The sequence below is a fragment of the Amblyomma americanum genome, chromosome 3 (genome assembly GCF_052857255.1).
Source record: "Amblyomma americanum isolate KBUSLIRL-KWMA chromosome 3, ASM5285725v1, whole genome shotgun sequence".
In the NCBI taxonomy this organism is placed as follows: domain Eukaryota; kingdom Metazoa; phylum Arthropoda; class Arachnida; order Ixodida; family Ixodidae; genus Amblyomma; species Amblyomma americanum.
In genome coordinates this window covers 222,594,398-222,616,003 of record NC_135499.1, presented here as the reverse complement: position 1 = coordinate 222,616,003, position 21,606 = coordinate 222,594,398, and the positions used below count along the sequence as shown (strand labels likewise).

General features: G+C 48.1%; 3 protein-coding genes across 4 annotated transcripts in view; 2 read left to right on the top strand and 1 right to left on the bottom strand.

Moving 5' to 3' along the window:
• Positions 1-6,553, top strand: part of IntS4 (integrator complex subunit 4) — a 31,207-nt gene extending 24,654 nt beyond the window's left edge. Inside the window, exons 14-16 of the mRNA XM_077660158.1 lie at positions 4,910-5,078; positions 5,204-5,324; positions 5,618-6,553. Of these exons, the coding sequence (XP_077516284.1) occupies positions 4,910-5,078; positions 5,204-5,324; positions 5,618-5,793 (466 nt within the window). The 3' untranslated portion in view covers positions 5,794-6,553. The remainder of the gene's footprint in view (positions 1-4,909; positions 5,079-5,203; positions 5,325-5,617) is intronic.
• Lipt2 (Lipoyl(octanoyl) transferase 2) lies at positions 6,201-8,288 on the bottom strand. Its single transcript, XM_077660159.1, has 2 exons — positions 7,719-8,288; positions 6,201-6,433 (listed from the first exon to the last, which is right to left on the bottom strand). Exons 1-2 carry the CDS (start codon positions 8,176-8,178, stop codon positions 6,204-6,206), a joined length of 690 nt encoding a protein of 229 aa, XP_077516285.1. The 5' UTR covers positions 8,179-8,288; the 3' UTR covers positions 6,201-6,203.
• Positions 8,289-13,471: 5,183 nt separating this feature from the next.
• pbl (epithelial cell transforming 2 pebble) overlaps positions 13,472-21,606 on the top strand; it is a 58,592-nt gene continuing 50,457 nt past the window's right edge. The window contains exons 1-3 of one of the 2 annotated variants that reach the window (XM_077660145.1): positions 13,472-13,964; positions 14,025-14,113; positions 15,851-16,018. In XM_077660145.1, the coding sequence (XP_077516271.1) occupies positions 13,910-13,964; positions 14,025-14,113; positions 15,851-16,018 (312 nt within the window). In that variant the 5' untranslated portion in view covers positions 13,472-13,909. The remainder of the gene's footprint in view (positions 13,965-14,024; positions 14,114-15,850; positions 16,019-21,606) is intronic. The other variant, XM_077660144.1, reaches the window with a different exon arrangement.

Below are 21,606 nucleotides of genomic sequence, written 5' to 3'. Positions count from 1 at the left end.
CTCACGTGCACTCGCTTTTAACGCAACTTTCTGTCTCTCCGCACTCGCTGCCCACTTGGCGACATTGGTGCACCCCCCTCTCCACCTCAGCAGATTTTCCCTCTCATCTCTTGCGCCTGGCTCGCTGCAAGAAGCGGAGGTTTCACTCGGCAGCCACGTAGAGACATGCTGGCATTTTCGCTTAATGGCACTCATACTGCTTAAGCAGTCAAATTGCATCCACGCACTTGAGAAGCGTGATAAACCTGCATGGAAGGTTCAGAGACAGTGCATGGGTTGCTGTGCAGCTATCAGTGCAAGCATTGGCCCTCATAATTCCCAAATTATGGCAGACAAGCTTCTCACATTCTGCACACACTGCCATGGAAAGCCATTTATGCATGTGTCTGGCATGCTTTGACACTGGGTGCGAGTATAAGCCCCTGAATAATAAGTTCCTCATGGGCATTCCAGAAATGAGGAATCTTTCTCTTTGTAAAGCCGTACGTGCCTATGAAATGACTGCTCAAGGAACTCCAACGACTGTTGCATCACTCAGAGAAAATCGAAAAAAAATTCTCTTGGCCTAACCACTCACTTGTTCGAGCTCGAATTTCGCGTCTAGAGGTCATTTTTGTTTTTTACTATGTTTGGGTGGAGTACCTGCCTGATTTGGTCAAAATTAATTGGAAATTTCCATCATCTGTGGCCACAGCAAACCAATACCGCAAGCTTTTGCAGCAATAATGCTGGTAGCGACATCACGCTATAAACGAGCGCTTTGTGCTGGGATGCTGCGGAGAAACGTGTGGGAGAAGAGCAAGTTGGGGGAGGGGGCATTTGCATGCAAACTATGTTTACTGCGCCCAGTATTAAAAAAAACAAAAACAAATTTACAGGGCACTTAAGACTGCTTATGTGCTGTGAAGGCAAAAGCATTAGTGTGTCATTGTGAGCGTTCGACCTCTACACAGGTTGCGCACTGAAAAAATGAAATGAAGGCATGCCTCAGAGAGCTGAGTCCGCAAACGCCAAATCCGCAAAGGTCCAAGTGAAACACTCTGTTCGAGTACCTGTCACAAGCTAGCTTCCAAACTAAGAGGCATATGCTATATGCAGCAAGAAAATTCTAAGGATGATTACGATTCTCCCTAATACGAAATTTGAGCATAGCTCTGTACGTGTCTCATGCTTTGTAGGCTAATTGTTTTGCTTTGCTGGGCCATTGGTAGGTCTTGCGACGACATTAGTTCGATAGTATTATTAGTTGAAGACGACGACGATGTGCAATGCACAGTGTGCAAGAATGTGTGTATTAGCTCGACATGAGTATTAAATAGATGAAGATGACAGTGTGCAATGCACAGCGCAAGAGTGTGCTGCTGTTTACCCCTTTCACTGCCACTCCCAAGATAACTTTGGAGGCCACACGCTCACAACCCTGCTACTCCCGAGTATACTCAAGTTGCCCTTTTAACTCTCTCCCTGCCACTTCTGATGCTGTTCGTGTGGAAAAAAATAATGCGGGCATGTTGTGCCATCTATGGAGAGGCGACATAAACACATAGAACTTGTAAGCTAAATTTTAGACAATAGATAAAATACATTTCTCCACCCGCATCACGTCTATAGTGTCGATTCGTTGTTGCTTTAGCAGCGCAGCCATGGCGAGTCAGCATGCCACGTGCATCCGCGCTGTGAACAAGAAACCCGTACGGGTTTCGAAACGTCTTTCTTTTTTTCGACTATGGTCAGTGACTGCTACTTCACTTCATTGCACAAAGAATTTCAGGAACTGTTGATGAACTCTGACTCAGATGAAAGTGGCAACGATGAAGCGAGTCAGCTAAATGGCTTGCCGAGCGAAGGCAGCAACGAAGAGCCCCTGCTGCCTAAGCCACTGCTGCCTAAGAAGAAACCTGACTATTCAAGCCTCAGGAACATGCACAAGAAACCTGACCAATGTGCAAAAAAATAAACCCGGCAGGGAGTGAAGAGCAGTCAGAAAATAACTCGGCAATGAAAGGGTTAACGTGAGGTGTGATCGATTGTGGCGATAGCCTAGTGCTCGCAGTCTCTGTAGGCTCATTGTTTTGATTTGCTGGGTCATCAGCACACCTGGCAACGGTATTAGTTCGACAGTAGTATTAGCTGATGAACGTGACAATGTGCAATGCACAGTGTGCGAGAATGTGTATATTGTTCCAACAGCAGTATTAGTTGACGACGACATGCAATGCACAGCACGAGAGTGTGTTGCAGTTTAACACGAGGCGTGCTCAGCTGCAGCGACAGCCTATACTACTCCGTTTCATACATCAGGTGCAACGCTGTTAAAGGTACGCAAGTAGTCTGCGCGGAAAAATAAAGGGAGGCTTGTTACTCCGCACTTGTTCTGTGGTCGTGTTGTCTAAGGCATAAGAAAGCGACAGTGTGTCGTCAGCAATAAGAGCGCAATTAATCAAGCACATGACAAATGTGTCGTTTAGTAAGCCTGCAGACAAAGCATTTACTGCGTTTCACTCACCACACGGAGCACACTACTTTTTGGTCGCGGATGCAAGCAGCGCAAACAAGAGCGCTAGCTTTGACAGCGTTGCACCTGATGTATGAAATGGAAGGTCTCCTCGATTTTGCTGCACTTTCTGCACCAGTTCAGGAAGTGCAGCACTCTCGCACTCGATTTGACAGTGCAGCTAGCGCCACCTGCACTTCGGCACTCTATTTGACTTCGTGCTGCACGAGTTCTTCTGCACTGCTGCACTAGCCTCCGGGCGAGTTCTCTTCTTGTGCAAGTAGTGCAAGGTGCTTGGCGCGCTTCGTAGCAGACGGCTCCGCGGCAACGCTTGTTTTAGTGAGCGGCGTTGAGACCATGGTTGAGACGGCCGCGTACCCGTGAGAGACGCGGCATCTGCGCCGTGTCCTCACCAAACAGCTGAAATGACAGTGCACATACGTGTGTGTATGTGTGCGTGCGTGTGCGTGTCTGTGTACGCGCGTAAGCGACTGGCTGGCATGGCGCACTGCGTATATGGGTTCTAATCTGTCTGTCCAGCCTTGTTTGTTGCTTCACACCATTTCCCTTTTGTGTGCAAATATGGTTATTGCACGCAGCATGATGGTGAGATGTTGGTGATCGTAACGCTTGACTCGCTGCGATATCAGTACCTCCGCTTACGGCAGCGACTGGGCCTGAGGTCGCCGTCAGCCCACACCTTCGCCTGCCAGTTAGTCCCTGATAGTCATATTCGTCGTCACCGTTCGCCGAAAGTGAACGCGGTTGAGTTGAGTTCAAATATAGTTCACATTACCAGGCAAACTCTTGGCAGACAACCGCAGTCACATTCGATAGAACGGAAACAGCTTGAATTACGCGTATGGACTGTAAAAGATTGTACCGAGCGGAAGTTTGATTAACCTCTTGAATTCAAAGTTTGTTACCTCTTCAAAGTACCCGTTGAATCAGGGATGGTCGGCCGGCCTGCGCCACTTTGCTCAATGCAGCGGAAAGGGCGGTGTAAAATTCTTCACCACTTTTATAATTAGCAAATTTCATAGCCGCTCTACAAGATGTGCCACTTCGAGCAAATGCACAGCGTTCAATACAGCTAGCACAATCCCGCGCATATGTCAAAACACACGACAAACACCAACCCATGGCTGCAGCAGACGAACATTTCTGCACTTTTGCACTCAATGGCCGCTGCACAGAGAGCACTAGTGTCAGGCTACACTCGCCCCATAAGAACTGGCGTTGCACTGGCACGGCACTTTTGTGAACTAGTGCAAGAAGTGCAGCCAAATCGAGGAGACCTAGAATAGTGCTCTCGTACAGTGGCCAGCAAAGCTGATCTGTTCGCAGTGCCGCGGGTTCGAATCTCAATCGCGGCAATGTTTATTTTTATTTATTTGTAGTTTGGCTCGGTTACACCAACGACGGTGACGCGGCTCACCCCAAGAACGGGCTGTTAAGAGCTACGGTCTAAAATCATATGATACCGCCCGCACAGTGTATGACGAACAGTTGCGTCACAATTTTAATAGGAAAATTGGTTTTCGAGGAAAAGAAATGGCACAGGAGCTGTCTCACATCTCAGTGGACACCTCAACCGCGTCTTAAGGGAAGAGGTAAAGAGTCTGCTCTGGGAAGGCATACAATTGAAGGTGCATATATCATCAGTTTGAATCCCTGTCGCAAGCTGGCCTCCAACTTGACTAGCGCATGTAAGCTATATGCACGAGAAATCGTATGGCACCACTCGGAATGCTGTATGACAAACTGTTGCTTACAATTTTGGTGCGAATATAGATGCAAAAACTGAGGTGACATTGAGGTTGGCCAGTGGGGTATATATAGATGAACGAACATGTATATAATTGTCTGAAATGGCGGTGCTCGGTTTGCTGTGTGTGTCCTACAGCCGCTTGATGGTGTCACCCTATTTTTCTTGCCATCGCTGGGATTTTCTGTATCACCTGCGAGAACACACACTAACACATGCTGCCAGCTTTTCTCGTAACGGGGCTAGTGAGGCTTTTGCCTTAATAAAGTTGTCGAGTAAACACTTCCAAACAGATTGCGCAACCACTTTCTCTCCCTTGTGTTTCCGCAGCCTTGTTGGTAGAGCGCTCATCCTTCCGGCGGGCGCGAGATGGTGCTACCGGCACCACCACTATGAAAGCTTGCCATGTCTGTCCAATGTCACTGCAGACGATGGAGATTTTCGATTAATTCTGACTGAATAAGGCAAGTACCTTACTAAACATAGTTTAAACAAAACTGACCGCCAAATGCCACCTCTGTGCAAAATTTGAGTCCGAACAAACATGTGGTTAGGCCAAGGGAATTTCGTTTTTCGATTTTCTGTGAGCAACACTGCAGTCGGTATACATTTGTCACACTGCCAGACTTTGCTGTTCCCCTGCCCAGAGCCCACCCAAACAGTGGACTGGAGCGCATCAAGCAAACACGTGCTATACTGTATGAACCTGCTGGAGAAACTGACCTGCCGCAGAAGTTCACAGCAGGCCTTGTGCTGCCAATTACCCTGGATGCTGAGATAGAAAGTGTCCAAGACATCAGGAACGTTCGTGTCAAGGTAACTCCTATTCAAGGCACTCATCTCAGCACCCCAGTGTGGATTTCCCTCTTGTAGAGGCAGTCCTATGGGCGTAGTATTTTGCTTTGATAAAAAATTACGGGAGCCCACTGCTGTTGCCGCAGGTGAGGTACCCGGACAAGCAGGTGCAGCTGATCCTGCCCAGGCTTGCAGACTTCCGCCAGCTGGAAGAGCTCAAATACCGGCTCTACACTACGGTGCTGCTCTCGCACGGCGTCTGGTCAGGTGAGAAAGCATTCAATCTCTGGAGGCTGTAGTAGAAACAGCTATATGTGGTTTAATGGCCCCATCAGTGCTGACAACAAGCAGCTGTGAATGCGGCAGTGCACAAGAGCCCAACCCACTAGAACTGTTAATTACTGCAGTTAAGCAAAATGGGGATGTAGCCAGAGTTTGCCCAGGGACCTTGTAAACCAAACAATTTTTCAGTTTGTTGGTTTCGCTTGGCAGCATTTGTGGAAGAAAAGATTTGTACGCATTGAAGAATATGTTTTGTGAAACAAGCATGTTATGTGCAGAGGCCCTCCATGTGGAGATGGGCCTGGTGCTGGACTTCACAGACACCGAGACGGCGGCTCCCAGCAAGGGCAGCAGCAGCCAGCGGTCAGGGCTGCGCGTCGAGGACCACACCATTGAGCTGTGCAGGCCTGTGCGCGTCTACATCGCCCCCAAGCCCATCAAGAGGGGACTGTGATGACCATCGAATGGAACGTTCTCTCAGACTCATCAGTGGCAGTGTTACATCTAGTGTCCATAAGAAAAATGGTGTTTTGTTGCTGCATCAGTGAAATGGTACTGCTTGCACATAAAACCACTTGCTTGGTGGCCTACCTTCAAAAATGCTGAGTGAAGTGTACGCAACATGATTTTACAAGGGCACACGCAGAATCTAATTAAGTACAGTAAAACTCGTGCAGTGTGGCTGAGGGGCTTGCGATGCATGCCCTCATCGCAGTTAGCACCACTATAGTTTTCGTGGTGTGGCATGAAATCACCACGACTGGCATCAAGCGACATTGAACAGGCTGGACAAGACTCTGCACTTGTGCACACTGAAGCTGACGAGACTTGTGACAAGACTTGAGTGGAAGTGAGGCAATCTGGTCAGGACCTTTTTATTTCCTCCACCGTGGAACATCCAAACTGTTGTTCAAAGGCAGCCACGAGGGCTGGGTAGACCTCATCAATTGTGACCTCCCGGCCCAGTTCCCGAGTCAGCGACGTCACTCCCTTGCCCTCTATGCCGCAGGGCACTATGTGGTCAAACCAGCCAAGGTCTGTGTTGCAGTTGATGGCAATGCCATGCGTTGTAACATATCTGCTGCCATGGACACCTGGAACAAACACGGCTCATGGTGGCGCTTGGGTGAGCCCACAAGCAAAACCTTGAAAGTGCAAGGGCTGGCACACTGGGAATCTGTTTTTTGTGTTCTATAAAAAGATTATACTTTCAAGGCACATCTGTTTCTCACCCATTTCCGCCAGATTTTCTATTTTTACAAACACATTTGAGTTCCACAGCTGAAACCATTCATGCTTACAACTGTGCATTGCTAAGTAGTAGTATTGAGAGCAAACAGAGAATTTCCTGCTTGCATTATGCTATGCAAAAACTACTGAAATGCCTTTTCTCCATAGTGGCACCCCATAGTTGACAGAGTTTTCCACTTTGGAGTGCAACAAAAGAAGACATTTTGGCTCCATTCTGCCTGCTATCGTTTATTTCCACTGCCCCAGCTCAGGTGCTTCAGTATGGCAGATGTCGGGGCTAGCAAAAATCTTTTCCTTCCTTTTTATTATCACTTACTACTACTAGTCGGCACATGTTCTGTGGTCTCACCATAGTGCATGAAAACAAAGTGACAAAAAGAAAAATGGTTCACACAGGACAAAGTGCTAGGTGTCATATTTAGTTCACTTTACATACTGCACCAAAACGCCACAGCTTATACGCTCGTACACAATACCATTTTTTTTTTCTTATAGAGCATATCAATACACGCTCTTGCCACGTCCTGTTCTCTTGTCCATCAGGTTTACCTGCACTTCCAAACTGTGGTACATAATACAACCAAACACACATCTTTAGAGATGCATCCGTGGTTCTCGAGGGATGGTGTGCTCAGGCACTTGTCTCCTGCTTTAAGAAGCAAAACAGCTAAAAAATCTTTGCAGTTGGCCTGCTTGCTAGCCCTCATGAACACATTCACGGATGTATTGTGACAGCTCAATGCTGTTCTGGCGTTTTACTGAACCGTGTTCAGGAAACTTCAGTTGACATTGGTGTTATGTCATGTTTGCAACTTTTCTTGTCCGCAGTGTTTTCTTCGAGCATTACAATGTGAGCCATTTCCACACAGCCTCTTTCGTGATGCTGAACAGTAATCCCAAATACTTACATATAGAATATACACATCGCGTATATCACCTGGCTGAACTTTCGAAACTTTTTTTTTTACATTAAATAGCTCTTCCAGACAAGTCTAACTTACTAAATTGTAGACTGGGGAAGTGCAAAGAGGATGGCTTAGCAGACGGGCAAGTGCCATCCGGTCATTACCAAGTGTCTCACCGCGGCCCCTGAGCAGTCGCGAAGATCCTCTTAAAGAATGACGTTACCTATGGCGGCAATTTTATTGTCTCCGACCCAAACGCCCGTGTCCTTTGTCGTCCTTGCCTCCAGTTGGAAACGCGCGCACAAGGTGATGATCATCCTCTCCAGGCTGCAAACGTACGCGCGCATGCTTCTGTCCCTGAAAAACGAGCCGAGGTAGAGCACCGGATACGCCACAAGCTGGCCAGGCCCGTGGTAGGTGATCAGGCCGCCCCGATCAGTGCGCACGAAGTCTGCGCCCAACCTGCGCAGCTCCTGTTCGACTCGAGCTGGGTACTGTTTAGACCGGATGCCGACCGTGTACACCGGATCGTGCTCGACGACGAGAACTACGTTCGATGCCACCGCGCGGTTGCTTCCTACCTCTTCTAGCACGACACGCGCGGCCTGGCTCTGTATCTGGTAGGCCTGAGAAAATGCCATCCGACCAAGATTGCGGAACTTAACACAAGTTTGCGCACTCATGTTGAAACATATAAACTAGAGATTTATCACTACCGCCGCATCAAGCAGCACTAATGAGAACGCCCGTCGCCATTTTGGACTTTGTTGCGAGCGTTGAGAGACATCTTTTGATTGTTAACTTTCGTAAGGGGCTAATGACTCCTCGGAATAACGTGCAATTTTTAACCACAGGCGTTTTGTTCTGTAAAACCAAACAACACTGTTCAGTCACAGCTCGGTGGTCCAAACCGTTTCACACACACAAAAAAAAAAAGGTGCGTTTCAAGTCGAGCCAAACCAAGTGGGAACTCCGCCACTCCGCTCACGCGATCATTCCTCCATGTGCGGGGATTTACGAGTTTATCAAATCGAATGCAACGCAGATCAAGCGTTGTCGAACCCGACTGCGGTGGCCGCGTTTCGATGGAGACAAAACGCAATAGGCGCCGTGTGCTGTGCGACCTTGGTGCACGAAGATCCCTAGGCGGTATAAATTATTCCGGAGCCCTCCACTATATGGTACGTCTCATTCCCACCGTCCCTCACGGCGCGGTTGAGATGGACGAGGTATATGCTCCCGCAGGGAGCAGAGTTGCGCGAAGGTCCGCCATTTCGTTCCAAGCTCTGCGGGAAAGATACGGCTGTGGGGGCTTCACAATACCCCCTCTGTCAGATAACAAAGCAGACAGCACTCAAGATGGAGATCCCCTGGCCCCATCCTCGCCCAGGTGGTGCCTTCACAATATACCCCCCTCCCCCCCGTCGGATAACGAAGCAGACTGTGCTCAAGGTAGGAGGGGCTGTCCCCCTGTGTAGTGTTCCTGTGTGAGCATAAACAGCAACACTATGCCTGTGAAGTCAGCTTCCCCACGGAAAGTTGAACACTTGACGTCAAGAAAATCATGTGATCGCCTCTCGGCGAATGGCGTTTGGAGCGGCAAGGGAAAACAGACGCGCAACTCTGCTCCCTGCGGTAGCATATACAGGAACACTAGGTCGAGGTAGTAGTGTCTGCTCTCCCACCTTCCTCCCTTCCATCACGGCGTACGCTCAGGAAGCACCCTTGGAGGCCATTCCATCCAATTCGCCGATCAGGATCGAGTGAGGAACGAACGTGTAATAATAATAATAATTGTTTTTTGGTGAAAGGAAATGGCGCAGTATCTGTCTCATATATCGTTGGACACCTGAACCGCGCCGTAAGGGAACGGATAAAGGAGGGAGTGAAAGAAGAAAGGAAGAGAGAGGTGCCGTAGTGGAGGGCTCCGGAATAATTTCGACCACCTGGGGATCTTTAACGTGCACTGACATCGCACAGCTCAAGGGCGCCTTAGCGTTTTGCCTCCATAAAAACGCCTCCATTCAAGACAAGGAACATGGACCCTATACCATTGGATCTCGGGGAACACCACAGGGTACAGTTTGATCCCCTCCTCTTCAACCTCGCAATGAAAGACCTTCCGGCAAAATTAAGCTCCATGCCCGGCATCCGATATGGCGGGCATGGAATACAGAAGGTAATCTCGGACACATGGAGATCTGCCTACAACAGGCAGTGGAGGCAGCACTGGACACTTACGCTGCATACGTGGTCTCCAGTGTGCTCCCACCAAATCAGAATTTGTCCCCATTCGACCCTCTCCTCGGGACGACACTTCGATTCACCTCACACTCCCTTCGGGTCCGATCAGAGAGGCCAAGGAGATCCGGTTTTTCATTAGCGCAGGGGACAAAGGACGTGACAAGTGCACAGACACGGCGCTGAACTTGAGTTGTAAGTTCAGCGTCGTGTCTCTGCACTTGTCATGTCCTTTGTCCCCTGCGCTGCGGAAAAACCATGTCACACCAACTTGCCCAAGCTTCTACAGTATCAAGGAGATCCGCATCCTCGGTCTCTTTCACAACACTGGCAAAACTCCGCATGTATGGTGATCAGGTGGGCCGTGTGGTCCACCGAGTCTCCAATAAGCGTGGGGGGGTTACGAAGCAAATATGCCTTGCAGCTGGCACATGCCTTTGTAACGAGTAGAAGTCTCTACTCAACTCGGGCCCCTACCTTCACATGCGCAAACACGACGAGGACCAACTCGAGGTCATGCACTGCAAAGTCATCAAACGGGCTCTTGACCTTCCCATTACCACATCCAACCAGCGTTTGTTGGACCTGCGGGTGGTCAACACCTAGATATCGGGGACTCCGAGACGCCCATCTCGTCAACCAATATACGCGCGCCTATCACAAACGCCATTCGGTCGCCGCATTCTTGACCAACTCCACACACCATCACCTTTGAGGAAAAGGTACGAGCGCAAGAACCCTGAGACGCGCCCTCAGGGTCCGACCCACTCGCCGCAAAATGTCACACTGACCACAATGGCAGTCGCCAGGCGCGTGCGGAAGCACTGGGAGCGACATTGTGGTCGACAACACGTGTACTACGTGGACATTGCCGGTCCCCACCGTGGGGGGTGGTTCACCGCAGCGGTGGTCCACAACACCACCACAGTGGCAGGACTCACTTTCCGCGCCTAGCTACAGCACAACACAGGTGGAACACATCATTAACGACTCGAAGGGGGCCTGTCGGAACTATGAGCTGGGTTGGATACCTCCTCTCGCCTGGCGCATTCTACAAAATTGCTGTCGGTCCAGCGACCCTCCAAACTGTAACCTCATTCGGGCTCCCGGCCACCAGGAACTCCAGGGCAATGAGTTAGCCGACCAGGCGGCCCGCGCGCTCTCTCCCCGGGCACTCACACTTGCTCAGGAAGCCTACTCCGAGCTTACCCAACCTCTAATTACATTCAAAGACATCACTACATATTATAAGGACAGTCATCGTCGCTTTCCGGAACCCTGTAAGGATCTCCGGAGGGCAGACGAACGGCTTCTCAAATTTTATTTACAAATGTGCGCGGCAGTATTGAAGCACTTCAAATAATTTGATGGTGGCTGCAGGCTGTGCGGAGCGACGTTCTGGGACGTTTTCCATATGATCTGGGCCTGCCCTTCCAATCCCCACTCTTCCCAATCCTTCGATCATCTCCCACCCTTCTAGGGAGGTCTGGGAGTCGGCGCTGCTCACCTGCCATGACCTACAGTCCCAAATTAACGGACCTTGGTCGCCAGGGCGCGAGCGGCGCTAGACACCATTGGGACTCCGGAATCGGAGCTCCACCCAGATTTGTGAGGACCTGGGCCAATAGGACCTGGGCCCAAACACTTCCTTATATTATACATAATAAATGTTTACCACCACCACCATAAAAACGCAGCCGCCGCGGTCGCAGCGTTGCATTTCGAGTCGAAATTTCAATCGCATATCGTATACGTGCCCTCTTTCCGTCTCCTTGCCATGGCCTTTTCCTATGTTTGTCTCTTTTGAATGCGCAACGTGGTTCTTCAAAAAAAATGTGACAGCAGTAGCTCTCATAATGAAAGTTTTAGCGCTTGCAAACGAGGACGGACATGAAGACAACACGTGCGCGTGTACTGGTTTGGTTTGGTTTGCGGCGTTTAACGTCCCAAAGCGACTCAAGCTATAAAGGACGCCGAAGTGGAGGGCTCCGGAAATTTCGACCATCTGGGGCTCTTTAACGTGCACTGAAATCGCACAGTACACGGGCCTCTAGAATTTCGCCTCCACCGAAATTCGACCGTTGCGGCCGGGATCAAACCCGCGTGCTTCGACAGCGGTCCCAGGTGAAAATCTCGCAAGTGGTACGTCCCACTTGAAGTGGGCTATTGGACAGGGACCACTTCGCAAAAGGGACCACTTGCAAATACCAGGTTAAAAAAAGACATTGGAAATTTCAATTAGACCCAGTTGGATATTTCAGTTCGTTCCAACTGGGTTTTGAAATTGGTTCAAAATCATTTTTAAGGTGCGAAAGAAAAGGTGATATGCAAGGACTGCAGGGCAATGCTCAGCCTGGTACCCACGTTTTCACAGGAGAATTGCATACGCCGTCATGGAAATCGACACACACACATACAAGCATGGAGTCAGCAGGCTCGTGCTCGTCGGTAGGCCGCCTGACAACCGGGAGGCTGGAGCCAGCAGGCGCGTGCTCGTCGGTAGGCCGCCTGGCAACCGGGAGGCTGGAGTCAGCAGGCGCGTGCTACGTCACGCACAGGAAACACATATATTATGGCTGAACATTAGTAAAATTGGCTAATGTGTACATCCACAGAACAGCTCCCATATATTGGGGGAGGGGGGGAGGAAATGGCGCAGTATCTGTCTCGTATATCGTTGGACACCTGAACCGCGCCGTAATAAAGGGAAGGGATAAAGGAGGGAGTGAAAGAAGGAAGGAAGAAAGAGGTGCTGTAGTGGAGGGCTCCGGAATAATTTCGACGACCTGCATGGGGATCCGAGCGCCCTAACCACTGAGCCACCGCGGCGGGTGCTGGCCTGGATTTCTTGAATCCCGGCGGCCTCTTCAGCCTGGCCAGTTAGACGGCAAGGAGCTGGTGCTCAGGGTCCGGGCTACGCAGCAAGGTCTCCCAGGCGTCTCTACTATCTATTCTATTCGCCCTGCCTGGGGATTGTGTGCACTCCCAAATAATATGGTCGAGGGTCCCTCTCGCTCCACATTTCTGTCATCCTCAATTTCCGGGATAATAAACATGTTTATTAATATTGGGCACTGCGGGTAGACGCCTGTTTGAAGACGTATCCACGCCACCGCTTGCTGATCACACTGGGCGGGGGAAGTTGTCTGCGGTGTTGCCTGTAGTGCTGCTATATATTTCTTGATATATTAGTCGCCCTTCTCTTCCATGGTTCTCGAGATGCACGGGGCCCTTCTTGAGCTGCTCGGTGGTAGAGATCTTCAGCCAGCTTATGGGCAGCCTCGTTTCCACGGAGAGATTCGTGCGCGGTGGTCCAGATTATGTTAATTGGCCTGTTCAATTTTCTGTCTTAAAATTTTGGCTTTGAGAGGAGAGACCCTCCCTCTACCGAAATTTTGGATTACTGTTTTACTGTCGCCTATAATGTATTCGGCATTTGATCCGACGCAAGCCAGCGCAATCGCAACTTCCTCTGTACCCTTGTAGCTCTATGGGTTGCCCAGAAGGAGACAAAAGAGAGCCGAAGAGTTGGAACGCATATACAGCGAAAAACCAAAAGAAAAGGTCGCATACGTAGACAGAAATAAAAAATACACGGCAGCCGTTGCGGTGGACGGCCGAAGCGCCAAAGAAGCACAGAAAAGTCATAAACTTTATGAACAAAAAAAGTTGTTAGCAGCACCTGGCGGCTCCAACCAACGAACACTCCGACGCTCGCGCACTCACGCGCCAATTTGTGGAAGCACATAGAACAAAATTTTTCGGAAAAGCTCCACATAATTTGCGTAAAACATGCAAATTTTATTTAAAATGCGTAAAATTTGTGTCAGTGTTTTGTTTTAAGTATGTCGGAGTATGCACCCGGCAATCTCCTACAGGGAGCAGGTCCGTGCCCCGCCGCGCCGCCTCGTTTGAACGGATTTTTGGGCGTTGCGTTGGTTGCGTTGTACGCGAGGCCGCTAGGTAACTGTCGTTCTCAAAGGGAGAACAGAGTCACCGATTACCGAGTGTTGCGCTCCCGTGGCTCCGGCTTTGTTTTCACGCTTTGACGCAGCTGACCCTGGTGACGCTTGAGGCGCTCAAACCGCTCAAACGACGAGGCCTCTACCCGGCCCCTTTTTCAGGAGCTATGTTTTAAAGTCGCACAGCCAACTAGTCGCCGACGCCGCCGGAATGGCCTGCGAAAGCTCCATTGCGAATAGCAGTGCCTATGCGCCGAGTGACAACGGTGAGCTCGGACAACGGCAGCCGGCCAGGGCTGACTGGTCGCGGACCATTTCTTCTCCAGGAACCCATGGCTGTCGAGGGCACCCCAGGACAAGAATCTGCCTCGTGGGCCCAGTCGGAGACGACGCGACTGTCGTCCAGGCTGCCAAGGTAACTTTTTCCGGCCTCTAGCCGTGACAAATTCGTGCTCAGCCATTTCTTTGGTCGCCTACAACGGCTATTTCTGGTGCCGCCGGAACTGTTACAGTCGATAAGCGAGGTAGAGACGAAACCTGACATCTCCATAGTATTCAATATTAGCGAGGGTGCTTTTAAATCACGGAGGGATTTTTTTTATATATATAGGGGAGGCTGTACCAGTGTCGTGATGTTGAGGCTAAAGAATCGACAGAGGTTATATTGCCCATTTTTTCACATTGCACGACTCAATGCCAGGTTTAAAGGGGAGATCGACTTAGTCAGAAGCGTAATGATGCCAAAGAATGGGCTCATTATGTAATTTGAATGGTAATACTGTCAGCGAAAAAAAGGTTATGTAAAAATTTTTACAGCAAAATGCTATAATGACGGGATTTAGGAGTGTGCCCGCCTTAGATCAGTAATAATTGGTAAACAGAGCTTTAGTACCTGCAAGAAGGTGTGATACTGAGGGGCGCATTGGTTTTGAGGACAGGCAAAATATCTGGCTCACTTATCTGTGGAGAGAGTGAAAGAAGAGAGAAATGGGCATTGTAGTAGTAGAGGGTTTCAGAATAAGCTTGGTCTTCTCGGAATCTTTAATGTGCATTGACACCACAGAGCACACGGGCACGTTTTTCATTTCACTTGCACCAAAACTCAGCTGCCGTTGCTGGGACTGAACTCGCTTTCTTGGGCTCAGCAGCCAAACCTTCTAACCCCTGAGCCACCGCGGCGGGCACTCTACTGATGAAGCCAACATGGATGTATATAGCGTGTTGTGATATCTGTGCAAGTTGTACTCTTGAAAATTCTACGCTGGTTTCAGTGCCAGGCATTCAGTGTTTATGAATGTGACTTGCTGCCTTACTGCAGGCAACAGAATTCTGCCAAATTGTTCTTTTTTGTATATATATATATATTCTTTCAGGTAGTGGTAATTCCGGTGCAATTTTATGACTTGTTTCTGCCACTATTTTGGATTACTCGAGTGCTCACTCACACCATAGACATGCTAGTATTTTAACCATGCAGTTTCTCAAAGCAAGGTGATGGCTTGTGCAACAGCGCAAATAACTAATAATGAGAAAGGGCCGCTTCACAGTGTGCAGGCAAGCACGGTAGAGCTGCCACACAAAAATAGACAAGCACGAACAAGTGAGTGAAGTGAAAATAGGAAACAGTGATAGCCAGCACTACAATACACAGGGCCGAGAGAAGTGGAGAGTGGCTCTTTCACATGACCTGCAGATGGTGGCTTGTGCTGCTATTGTTTCCTTATGAGCCACCCGCATGGGTCTGCAAACTGTCGCCTCATGCACATTGCTTCCACCTCACTGCTGTCAAGTAGTGGGACGGAGCAAAGTTCGGGCACTCGGATACCAGCGGTGAAGTGGAGAGCGTGGCCACTGAGCACAGGTGCCAAGAAAATGCATTGCCTTTCTGCCGGATGGTTGACCTGCGAGATTCAATGGGCTGTGGCATAAATGCACCCTTGCCACTCCTGGCGAGGATGGGGAGATTGACATTTATGTGTGAGCAGGCTTTGGTTTTAATTTTTAGCGATCTTTTGTATCACGAGTGACTAGTGCTATCTAACATTGTGCAGAGACAGAGAATTGCTACTGCCAGATGTGCACCCTGCAGATTGGATATACAGATACGTGGATGGAAATTTATATATAGAAAATGGATGTGGTATGCTTGCAGTGCCATGGCCTTCCAGTGGTGCACAGCGAGACGGGGGCTGAGTATGCGGGCGACAGGGGCACGGTCTTCGTCGTGGAACGGTTTGAAGGCCCCCTTTTTAACGAGCTGCGACAGCGCTCGCTCGTTCTCAGCTCTCTGCTCATCGTCCAGTGTGCCCAGCGAAGCATGGTAAAGATCCATCAGTAATTGCATGCATCTCCAAGCATCACACCTGTCGTCTTTCTCTTCGTTGTTTTAAGTTTCCTTTCTGGTGTTTTCCGATTTTAAGCTGTGTGTTCAAGTCAGATGTTGTGAGAGGCAGAGCATGAGAGATTTGTCTGCTTAACAATTTTGGTATTGTCTTTAACAATGTAAGGCAGTAATTTGCCAACCTTCGTATGCCAAAGCAATGAATAACTGAAATGGCCTGCGAAACAGTTGTCAAGTTTAGGAAAATAATTATAAAATCATTTGAATTACACTGTGACATTTAGTGTACAGTATAACATTGGGTGACGAGGCATCTAATATACATGTGGTATAGTTAACCAGGCCCATAGTGTGACATAATTTCAGCGAGGAGCTGTTTACGGAAGTCGTCAAAGGAACTTGCATTGTGGTTACCCCCTGAAAATTCAAATTTCAGTGACAGCTTCAGCAGTAATCGCTGGGGAATCTTTCAGCCTGTGTCCATACTTGAAGGGATGCAATTAATTTGGATTCTAATAATTAATAATAATTGGTTTTTGGGGAAAGGAAATGGCGCAGTATCTGTCTCATATATCTACCTGAACCACGGCGCATAAGGGAAGGAATAAAGGAGGGAGTGAAAGAAGAAAGGAATAGGTGCCGTAGATAGATAGATAGATAGATAGATAGAACTTTTATTCATGTCAATTGCCAGACAACATAAATCAGGCCTACCAAAGCCTCAAAGGGCTTTAGTGGCAGCGCCTGGCAGACAGCGAACGTTGGCAAAACAAAGGAAAATAGAGACGTTGCAATGAACTTTGCAAAAAAGAAAAAGGTCACCAAACATAGTGAAACAAATATATAACTATTACAACATCAAGAGAGATTACAGTAATTTGAAATTAATACAGTAAATAGATGAAATAACTACGAGGCAGGAAGCAGCGCGGAGACATACCGCAAAGTTTTTTTCAGGGTGTATTTAGTTTTCATGCGGAGTACAGTAGGTGGCAAGCTATTGAAACAGGCAGGTACATAGTAATGGCGTGTGCGCTTTCCGTACCGGGTTGAGGAGCGAGGAATGCAATAGCGGTATTTTGGTCTTAAATCCCGAGCAGGAACATATGGAACGGTGAACTGACTGTACCAGAAGTGTTTTAGCACAATAGTTTCTGTTAATAAAGAATTAAAACTTAGAAGCTTTAGTCTTCTAAAAATATCAATGTCATTACCAATGGACAGGTCGTAAGCAATATTCTTTAGAAGCAAACGCAAAAGCGAATTCACCCTATGTTGCCAACGAACTGTGCAATGACCATAAACAGTAATTCCGTACCTAAGTACACTATAGGCTAGAGCATGTGCAACACATTTACGGATAGAAAAAGGCATAAAATATCTGATGTTATACAGGACACACGATACAGCACGCAGCCTTTGGCAAACAAAAGAAAGGTGCGAGTTCCAAGAGAGATCGCTGTCGAAGATCAGGCCAAGATATTTGACCGAATGCGCATATTTTACTGGTACACAGTTGCAATTAAAACAAGAGGAAGTATGCAAATAAACAGGGTCAGTCAATTCAACTTGTTTTAATGGGTTATGAAAACAGATCAGTTTTGTTTTAGAAGTATTAACATTAATAAGATTAAACTTAAACCAGTCTATGACTTTAATAGCTGCTATCTGTAGTGCTGTAACAGCATCAGTGTATTTCTTTGCACATGCAACAATAACAGTGTCATCAGCATACTGAAACAGCAAAGGTGGCACACTGGTAGCAAGGTCGTTAACGTATAAATTGAATAATAAAGGACTCAATATAGAACCCTGCGGGACTCCAGAGGTAATTGCCGTGAAATCGCTTTGGAATCTTGAAATCGACACATATTGGCGCCTATCTTGTAAAAAGTTAGTAAGCAGTTCTAAAAACGAACCTCGAAATCCCAGTGCAGAAAGTTTATCAAGCAAAAGAACGTGGCAGATGCTATCAAAAGCCTTGCTTACGTCCAGAAAAAGAGAACATGCGACTTGATTCTTATCAAAAGCTGAATTTAGCACGTCAGAGAATTCTTCAAGAAGAACCGTTGTTCCTTTTCCTGCTATAAAGCCGTACTGACAAGGTGATAGAACACTGTGCGTATTCAAAAAATTCGTCATGGTGAGTAATAGATGCTTCTCAAAAATTTGGCCAATGCATGGTAGAATAGAGATAGGTTGGTAATTACTCATAATGTTTCTGGAGCCACCCTTGTACAAAGGTATAACTTTAGCAGTTTTCATTGAAGCAGGTATTATATTAGTAGAAATGATAGTGTTAAGGATAACTAGTAGAACACCTTTAATCACTTCAAAGTTTCTGCACAATTCAGAAATCATGAGGCCGTCATGACCAGGAGATTTGCTGCGTTTAAGACTGAAAAGTATACACCTTAAATCACTTTCAGTAAAATCAGGAAGGAAAGCAGATTCCATCACACTGAGAGGCATAGGACAGTCGGTAGGAAGGGTTCGAGATGCACCAGAGACCAGAGAAAAAAAATTGTTGAAGTCATTCGCAATGCTCTGTCCATCTTTATGAAAATGCGAGATGAAATATGTATCACTGTAGATAGCAGCGCTCCCTCCTTTCAGACTATTCACCAATGACCATGTTTTTTTGCTGTTAAAACGTGCGTCATTAAACTGAGACCTAAAGTGGTTGCGCTTGGCCAGACGGATCATGGCATTGACACGGTTTCGTTCACGTTTAAACTGCAGTCGTAGCTGAGAACAGTTTGGGGCACGTCTTGATCGAGCCCAGAGCAGATCCTTCTCTTTAATGGCTTCCAGTATTGCGGAAGACATCCACTTATTGTCTAAATTTCGTTGTTTAACTGTCACCATGCGGGAAGATTCTGCTTTGTGTGAACGAAAAACATCGACGAACCTGTCATATAAGTCCGCAGGGGACACACTGTGTATAAAAGAATCCCAATCATGCTTGGCTATTCTTTCATCAAGACACTTATAATCAAGTACTGATACCTTTTGCTGGCTGTGCGTAGATGCAGGATGGCTGGAACTATCTGTTAACGAGCAGCAAATGAAATAGTGGTCTGCAAGCTTGACCTCAACCACAGCAGACCGCACCGACAGGTTTTGAGAACGCACGTTGATGTGGTCGATGCAAGACGCGACAAGCTGCCCAGCTAAGTATTCCTCACGTGTAGGGCTGTGGATTGTAGTCGCTAGTCCCCACTTTGATAAAATGTCCAGATAATCTGCGACCGTTGACACAGTGGGGCGTAGAATATCAATATTCATATCACCGATAATGCACACGTGTTCTTCGTGGGAGAACGATGATATTGCAAAATCAAGCTCAGCTAAAAAGATTCGACCGTTACAACACGGAGAGCGGTAAATTGTGAGAAGAACCAGCGACAACCAAGGTGTACTTAGGCGGAGCGCAACTACTTCTGCTTGAGTGAAAGGAACACTAATTTCAGAAACGGACCAAGAAACCTTAACAAAAACTGCGATTCCTCCTCCCATTCTTTGTAAACGAGTGTAAGAATATAACTGGTAGCCTGGCAGCGAGAAATGTAGTAACACGTCTGACGAAGCGTTCACTTCCGTGAGAGCAACGACGTCAAAACTTGAGAGAAAAGGGTGAGTTAACGCACAAAAATGGTCCCAGTGTTTCCGTATACTGCGAATATTAACATGAGTAAACTGAAATGAATTGCCTGTTTGATACTGAAAAAACTTCCGGACTTCAGAAAAATCGGAACACTTCACGAAACCTGTATCAGACATGGTTATGTTAGTTTCTCAAGATCCGAAAACTTGTTGATGCGAATGAGAGGTGCGCCTTCGGACCGCTTTGCAAGGACCTTCCCATTTTTGGTCCAGATGAACTCAAAACCCTTTTGTTTGCCCCGAAACCTTGCTAGTCGGAACAGCTCGCGATTAACCCGAGACAGGTTATCGTTAAAAAACAGCCGAGGAGACTGGTCGTCTTGCACCAAATCAGGAAGGCCCTTCCGAGCTTCGAGCCATTTCTGCTTAACAGAAACCGACTGAGTCTGTACTAGGATCGGTGGGATATAGTCGCCTCTGGACGGCAGCCGATGGACTGCCGATATATCTGCTGGTTGAAAATCGGTAAGGTTTAGTTTGGCTGCTAAGGTACTTAAGAAAGTGTGCAAGTTTTCATCAGATTTGACTGGAAGGCCGTGAATCTCGAAGTTACATCGTCTGCTGTATTGTTCGAGATCATTTATCTCTCCACTCATCCTGTCAATCACTTCTGTCTGGGAAACTACTGTTGAAGACAGTGACTGAACTTGTGACCGAAGATCTGCAAGCTCAGCCTGATTAGGGGTCACTGTAGCAAGCACAGAGTCATACGGTGACGAAAGGAAGTCAATAGCTGACTGTATGTCCTCGACTGCTGAAGCAACCTTTTCGCTAGTTTCCTTGACCAACAATAGTTCTTCCATTTTCACCATCAGTGCTGATACAGTGGTAGTCAAAGTATCCAGCTTCACATTCAGAGCAGACAGTTGCTGCGAGAACGAACCACCATCGGGGTTGGATGCTACGTCAGGTTGCGCCACCAAATCATCCTTGCATGAAGGACACTTCCATGTTTCACGTGTTACCGTACTCATCTTCTTGTAGGCGTTATCAGTAACTGACGAGCAGTTTTTCCCCAAGTGAAATTCGCCCTCACAGGCACAGCAAGTCATAAATTTCCCATCTTTCGGTATGGCTTTTGAGCAAGAAGTACACAAAGAAGACATGGTGCAGTCAGCGGCAAAACACGAAAAGTGATGAATTACAACAGGTTTAACCAACACTCACCTGCCAAAAGCGAAGCAAACGTTTAGACCGGGACAAAGGTTTGCCGCTGACTGCAACGGTCCACGAAGTTGACGGCCTTTAAATAGTCGGTGATCGGCGCCAGGGGGACATCTTTGGCAGGTCCAGAGCCAATGAAGGCAAGGATGGCTTGCGATGTCGAAACAGCAGCTTTCTTGAGAGCCGCATGCGCAGATCAGTCACCCGAAGCAGTTGCGAAGGTGATAGCCGTTGAAGATACGAGCCGCTTTCCGGCTGATACTGTCTCCTGGCTTGCAGAGCCTGCCAAAAGCGAAGCAAACGTTTAGACCGGGACAAAGGTTTGCCGCTGACTGCAACGGTCCACGAAGTTGACGGCCTTTAAATAGTCGGTGATCGGCGCCAGGGGGACATCTTTGGCAGGTCCAGAGCCAATGAAGGCAAGGATGGCTTGCGATGTCGAAACAGCAGCTTTCTTGAGAGCCGCATGCGCAGATCAGTCACCCGAAGCAGTTGCGAAGGTGATAGCCGTTGAAGATACGAGCCGCTTTCCGGCTGATACTGTCTCCTGGCTTGCAGAGCCTGCCAAAAGCGAAGCAAACGTTTAGACCGGGACAAAGGTTTGCCACTGTAGTGGAGGGCTCTGGAATAATTTCGACCACCTGGGGATCTTTAACGTGCACTGACATCGCACAGCACACGGGCGCCTTAGCGTTTTTCCTCCATAAAAACGCAGCCGCCGCGATCGGGTTCGAACC

Excerpts from the sequence above, each read along its gene's own strand:
- Lipt2 (XM_077660159.1), bottom strand. The coding sequence starts at position 8,178 with ATGAGTGCGCAAACTTGTGTTAAGTTCCGCAATCTTGGTCGGATGGCA. Across the intron at positions 6,434-7,718 it reads CAATAAAATTGCCGCCATAG|GTGTCCATGGCAGCAGATAT; the intron begins GTAACGTCATTC and ends TGTTTGTTCCAG.